This window comes from Astatotilapia calliptera, chromosome 16, assembly GCF_964374335.1.
Source record: "Astatotilapia calliptera chromosome 16, fAstCal68.1, whole genome shotgun sequence".
Lineage (NCBI taxonomy): Eukaryota > Metazoa > Chordata > Actinopteri > Cichliformes > Cichlidae > Astatotilapia > Astatotilapia calliptera.
The window spans coordinates 17,281,777-17,288,414 of NC_137437.1; the positions used below are offsets into that span (position 1 = coordinate 17,281,777).

Here is a 6,638-nt window from a genome sequence, read left to right on the forward strand (position 1 = left end):
TACCCCTTCTAAAGTTAATGCATTGGTATTTTGTCTGACACGGAAGTCTAAACAAAGAAATTTTCTTTGTAGTTTTACATTCGACTCCCACAGCATGATCAGCCACACTCTTTCCAAGTACTACAGGGGTATAAATATGCAGCAGTAATCAAGCTGCAGTCATAAAATTAGTCATGTATTTACTGCAGTGCGAATAATAATTTTCACACCATTCATGTTGCATCACTACAAGTGAATGTCAAAGAATGCAAAGCCTGCCAAACAGCCCATGTGTCCATTGCTTTCTGAATTTTGGCAAAGAATTGCACACAATAACTTGCTCACACACCAATCAGCTACGCAAGGGAACTACTGACAGGGGATTTGTGGACGACTCGTTACAAGGCAGTGTTCTGCTGGGAAACCTTAGGTCCAAGCATCAACACCCAACTAAACATAGGTGCAAGCCCTGAAGAGTGCACACAGAGATATTTTTATAACCTTTAGGGTAACTAAAACCTGACGGGCTTATCACTAAGCTTAGATTTTAAACCTAGCTCAAGATATGTGTGCCATATTTTACGCTGCCGAGTCAGGAGAACATTTAGGCCTCGTCATGCCTGAACCTGGCAAGCAGAAGCATCCACGCATTGGATCAAACAGTTCTAAGGAGTCGCTACTACTTTTCAATACCTTTTTTGTTTGCATTCACACAGGTAACAGGAAGTGGCAGTGACAGCTCTTGCATTTTCTTCTACACCTCTCCAGCCTCCTCTTTTTCAGTCTACATTGCTTTAAAGTGTAGTGGCTGCCTAGAAGCAAGTTGAAAGCAATTAAGATACAAAATTTTGGCATTCTGGCTCAGTTCCGGTATATACCGTATATATTTCACTGTCATTTTTCCCTTGCTATGCTTCATTTTTTTATTAATATTAATAGATTTCTCTTTATTTTTTTCCCCACTGATGCTGCATTCACGTGTCTTTCATGACAGACGCGCATCTGCTGCTTCGCAGTCCTCAGCTCCTGTAATGCAGACACAGGTACAAACAATTTTGCAGAATCCCCCCCGTTGTAAAGCTGACACGATAATTTACTGCATTACTGGAACGAGTGTTACAGCTAATGCAAAGCAAACTTGGCCAAGAATCACTGAGATGGAGACATAATATTGGTGCATGGATTGTAGATGTCAGGGTAGCGTGCAGCCTGCAGAGCCATTGCTGCACTACTACACTCATCTTATTTAGCTTTCTCGCTCTCTCTTTCTCTCACTCACAAAAAAAAAAAAAAAAATAGATCTCATCTTTCTTCTAAACCCTGAGCGATTCCGGTGGTCCTCGTCTCGTCTGTAAGCCCTGCTGTTTCGTTTGGAATCAAAGAGTATAATTAGTTCATTTTGTTCTCGTCATCACTTGTAAAACGTGAGAGGGGGACAGACAGGAAAAAGGAGAAAAGAGGAAGAGAGAGCTGCTGCTTTGAGATGCTAAACAAGCTGCTCATTGTTCCTGGCCAGCTGCCTCACCCCCCAAAAAACAAAACCTGAGGGTGCTCGAGTGGGTGTGTGAATGTACTGTATGTATGTATATGCATGTGTGTTTCCGTCTGCCTGTGTAGGAGGGGTAAGAGCATTCTCTCCAGGATCATACGCAGTGGCTACAGCTGTTTAGGACCATCAGCCAAGTTATTACACACACATTTGAGTGCATATATCTATCCAAGTGTGTGTGTGTTATAGGATGGTGGAGGAAAGGATAATAGTGGATGACATCCTGGACCGGATGAAAAAACAAGTCTAGGTAGATTCCAGCTAAGTGACACAGTCCAAAGTACAGTTTTTATACAACTGAAACTGCGTACCACATACCTCTGTGTGACAGAGCCTACCTTAGATTAAAACTATAACTAAAAAGAAAGTTAAATTATATGTAGCTGCTTGTTACAAGAAAAAATAAAACTCAGTGATTTAGATTTGCTGTCATCCTTGATCGTTAAAGATTGGGAACTAGAGCAGGGCGATATGACCAAAACTATTTATCACGTCATACATTTGAAAATTTGCGATAACGATATAACTGACACTAGACAAAATACTGAAAAATTTTACAACAGGGGACATCTGAGCAATCAGCCACTCTACTTTCCTCCATGGAGATGAACACCACCTGCTGTTAGACATCAGATTATCAAACACCTATTTAACTGAGCAACTAGAGGTTCAGCTTATTATTTTAGTTGATAAAAAAGTACTGAGTCACCAGATGAGTCTCCAAAACTTTTGTCTGAAAAAATTAATTCTCACATTTAGCAGACCTGACCCATACATGCACCTGGGGCGAGACAAGAATTAGGCTTGGGTTTGGAGAGTGTGTGTGTGTGTGTGTGTGTGTGTGTGTGTGTGTGTGTGTGTGTGTGTGTGTCACAGTGCACTAATCGGTTTCCAGCACCAAGGCCCAGACATGAGCCTGAGCTCAGGCCTCACCCGCCTGACATACATCATGCTCACATCACAGCCTTAAGGCTCCATCAGCATTCCTTAACAGGTACGTGCCCTCACACCCCACTCCACTCCACCCCACCCATCTGTGTGTCAGATAAGACAGGGGTGTAACTAGGAACTGTGCAAGTGTCCATCTATGACAGTCGATACTCATTAATAATAAAGATGCTATACTTATAAATTAATTTCAATGAAAAGACTTTTAGATATGTAAAGTGTTAATTTGATGTTATTTAAACTGACTGAGCTCTACCTGGGCCATTAAATATAACCAACACAGCAGTAGTATCTTCAGCATGGGAGCGAGTGCGCCTTGCCTTGAGATCGCCGTGGTGATGGATAGACTAGACGAAAGAGAGGCGTCTAGCACCCACATTGCCAGCCCCCCACCCCGCCACTTGCTCAGCTGACAGGCCTAGTCAGTCGCATGGCTTCCTCTCTGCAGCCAGTCTATAAGCGGTCTCCGGCACCGTGCCACCGTGGCTTCATGAACAGGATACTTGATGTCACACTCCCTCCGGTCGTCGCGACACGGCCCGTGGAAGTAGTGGAAACAGGGCTAATAAACCACCCCCCGTAGGATCGCGTCAGTTTTGCCCGACTCAACTACGGGCGCACCTTCCGTTCTGACAGTTGCGTAATAGACCGGACCTATCGCTTTAACTCCATTACGCATGTGATTGGTGCTGTGTGGCAATATCTCTACGCGATCTAATCTACATTCAAATGGACAATAATCAGGCCGGATCTGCGGTGGAAGAAGGAGGCTTGGTTTTGACCTGGGCCTGTGCCAACACTACCTTCCTATGGCCCGGCCCTTCCCGGCGCGGCCTGCTAACCCCGCTCCGGCTGACCGGCCCCGGGGCGGCGCGACAGAGCGCGTAACGCTGTGTGCCAACATCGGGGCGAGCAGCAGTGTGTGCCGCTCAGCACCATCCACTGTCTCGCTCTGTGACACACATATATGACAGAGATAAGCTTCCCGGAGCTAACCGTATGCTAACTTGACACATTTCCAGTCTAGTTAGTGAGAGGACACTTAAGCGAGCATATGCAGCCCACGGTGGGCCTGGTGCGTGCAGGAAAAGTCTGCCACTCTAGAATTACACGGGTGTACTTACTGCTGACTTTCATGCTGCCGAAAGCTGAAGGCTGCGGCACTGGCTTGCAGCTCTCGGCGAAAGATGTGGTCCTGGGCCGACCCGACATGATCCGACGATCCCCTTGATTCTCTCGACTGTGACTTGCTTAAACGGCGGAGCTGATCGATTCGCCGAACCTTCTCATCAAAAATAAAAAATAATAAAAAAAATCCAAAAAGGAGGGGGGGGGGGGGATGACAGTAAATTAATATCACTGTAATTCACGGGGAGGTCAGCCAGAAAGAGATCCCCTTATCCCAGGAATCCTTCACACTACTTCGTATCGCCACTAAATGACCCTTTTCTTTTCCACCGACGGTCTATCAGAGCATCGTTTCCTCCTTGTGCTCCAGGATTTCTTTCAGCGGGCCTTTGAAGACACGTATCCGACTAAAATAGTCATGAATCTGGCCTCTCCCTGTGGCCCCACGGTTAAAAACCAGCGGTAATTTCTTTCGGGGTGCGGAATCGATTTCACGGAGATGAAGAAGGGTTAGTTCAGATGCTGATCCGGTGCGGATCGGTGACAAATGCGGCGTTTTCTTAACGATTCGGGACACATGCAGTTCCACTTCATATCCCGATGTGGAGGCTCAATGATCCGACTGCCATGGCGGCTCCCTCGCTACCCTAGCCTACAGACGGTCCAACGGAAAATCTGCCAGCTGCTACAGTCTTCTTCAGCGAATTCACTAGCCGTACGCCGACTCTAAATCCAGCCTTGCCTCGGTTAAATTTCGGTGTCTTTACCGAGACCCCAGGCCGGCGAGCTCCTCAGAAAATACTGGTCTTTAAGCACAGAGTGCGACGATACGAAATTTCTTTTTTTTATTCCTTCCCCATAGGTTTCAGGCTCGCAGTCTTTGTCGCTGCGCATGGTAGGTACGCCGTTTCCGCAAATTGTTCGAGGGATTGCTCCGGCGTCACGGAAAGACGTTCACGCTGCTGACGTAACTCGCGAGGGAGAATAGGAAAACTGTGAACGCGCGCACGGCGAATCTGGGGTGGCCGATTGAGCCAATCAGAGAGGGTATCCTTCAAAAATGGGCGGCGACCATTTCACCGCCGTCCAATGAAAACCCCGCTCTCGAGCACCACATGGCATAATTTGCTCGGCACCGCCCTCGCGACTTCAAAGGCTTTTTTCATGTGCCGCGTCGGGGACAAGGGGCGGGCCCGTTCCCGGGATGGATGACTTCTTCCACCAATGGAGAGCCGAAGCCGGGCTGTCAGTTCAATGGACCCAGCTGTCACGGACACGGAGCACCGGTGGTCATGCAGCACTGTTGCTATGTTAGTTACAAAAGCCTCTCCTTTATCGCTCCCCAACACTTTTTACCACACGCGGCCCTCGGGCACATCCTTTTAATTAGTGTCATCCTGCTTAGTAATGTAATAATGTGCGCGTGCACGCGTCTCACCCTTCTATTATAACCTTATCTTACATGTTTAGCATCGTACGTCCTGATTTCACATTTAAACTGCTGTCTCTTTGTGTGTTTTAAAGATGCAAGATAAACAAAGCTTTTGCTATTATTTATTTAATAAAGGTACCTAATGGATGAGTTGGTTCTGAAGATTCCTTTGACTGATGTTTTTTTTTTTTCGCTTAATTTTTGGTGATATTTTGATGTATATAGTTTCTAAAAGGAGAATAACAGGCAAAACCTTCAGCTAGCAATCTCCCCTGTGGACTCAGCTCCCAGTTTGAGGAGACAGATACCCTCTTTACTCTTGGCTTAAAACTCTCCTTTTTTCTTTTAAGCTTATAGGTAGGGCTAGATCAGGTGACCCCGAACCATGTCTTGATTATGATGCAATATTGCTGGGGGACTTGCTAAGATGCAATGAGCATTTCTTCTCCTCTTATGGCTTTATGCTACAGCTGCATTTACATACCACTCCAGCATGGCATTAACTTTTTTCTTCTCTCTGCCATTGTGTTTTGTCCTTGTCTCTCCATGATCTTCTTTGTCTGTTCTCTTTCCTCTTACCCTTGAGAGGGCTGTTGATTTCCACTGACATAATATTTATGAACGATTTTAATTAATAATAGTGAAGCTGCAAGGAGCAGAGGTAATGAAGGTGGATGAGTTTAACTACACTGAGTCGAAAATCCAAAGCAACGGACAGTGAAGAAGAGAGTGCAGGCAGGGTGGACTGGGTGGAGACGAGTGTCAGGGGTGATTTGTGACAAAAGCAGCATGAGTGAAAGGGAAGGTTTACAAGATGATAGCTGATGGTAGGTTTGGAGACAAAGTCAGAGAGACAAGGATGAGAGGACTTGCAGAGGAGGGATAATAGATATATTTTAAAAATGGAGCTGCGAGGCTGGAGGAAAAAGAGGAAGATCACAGAGAAGGTTCATGGCTGTGGTGACAGAGGACATGCAGATGGCTGATGTGACAGAGGAGGATTTAGGGATAGTGTGAGAATGAGGCAGATGATCCATCGCGGTGACCCCTAAAGGGAGCATGCAAAAGAAGAAGAAGAAACCATTAATATAAATTTTAAATGAGGTGTTAATAATTGAATGTTGTATCACTGAGTCAAAAATATTCTAAATAATCTAGAACTGTGATTTATTACTGATCTATAAAGCAGTTATTGTTAACAAACCACCAAAAAGGTTGGAATTTGTGCAGTTTATGTTTGTCTGGTGATCTAAAATCGCTGAAGGTGTATCTTGTTCTTTTCTGCAAATGCATGTGAGTGTCACTAACTGTACTGAACTCTAATTATATGTGTGCTGCATTTCATGAAATGGCAATAAAGTCTATCGTATGCAGAATCCAGAAAGGGCAGGAAAGTCTTTCCCTGTTCACAGTGATACAGTTGCTAGTGTATCTTTTATGCAGGTGTGTATGCGTGTGGGTTTTATTCTCCGTATCAAAGGGAGTTTCTCCCAGGCTGGCCTTCAATGGTTCATATGCTGAACAGAGAGCAGCAGCATCTTAAAAGCAGGCAGCTGAGCAGAAGTAACGCAAGACACTGTTTTGCCTTCACAGCAACACCTC

General features: G+C 45.4%; 1 protein-coding gene across 6 annotated transcripts in view; it reads right to left on the reverse strand.

Annotated features, from left to right (window-relative positions):
- Positions 1 to 4,739, reverse strand: part of gsk3ba (glycogen synthase kinase 3 beta, genome duplicate a) — a 35,617-nt gene extending 30,878 nt beyond the window's left edge. For 2 of the 6 annotated variants that reach the window (XM_080290667.1, XM_026144112.2), the window contains exon 1: positions 3,601 to 4,737. In XM_080290667.1, coding sequence (XP_080146793.1) covers positions 3,601 to 3,688 — 88 coding nt within the window. In that variant the 5' untranslated portion in view covers positions 3,689 to 4,737. Of the gene's footprint in view, positions 1 to 3,600 lie in introns of all 6 variants that reach the window. The other 4 variants (XM_080290666.1, XM_026144110.2, XM_080290665.1 and 1 more) reach the window with 4 other exon arrangements.
- Between the last annotated feature and the right edge of the window lie 1,899 nt (positions 4,740 to 6,638).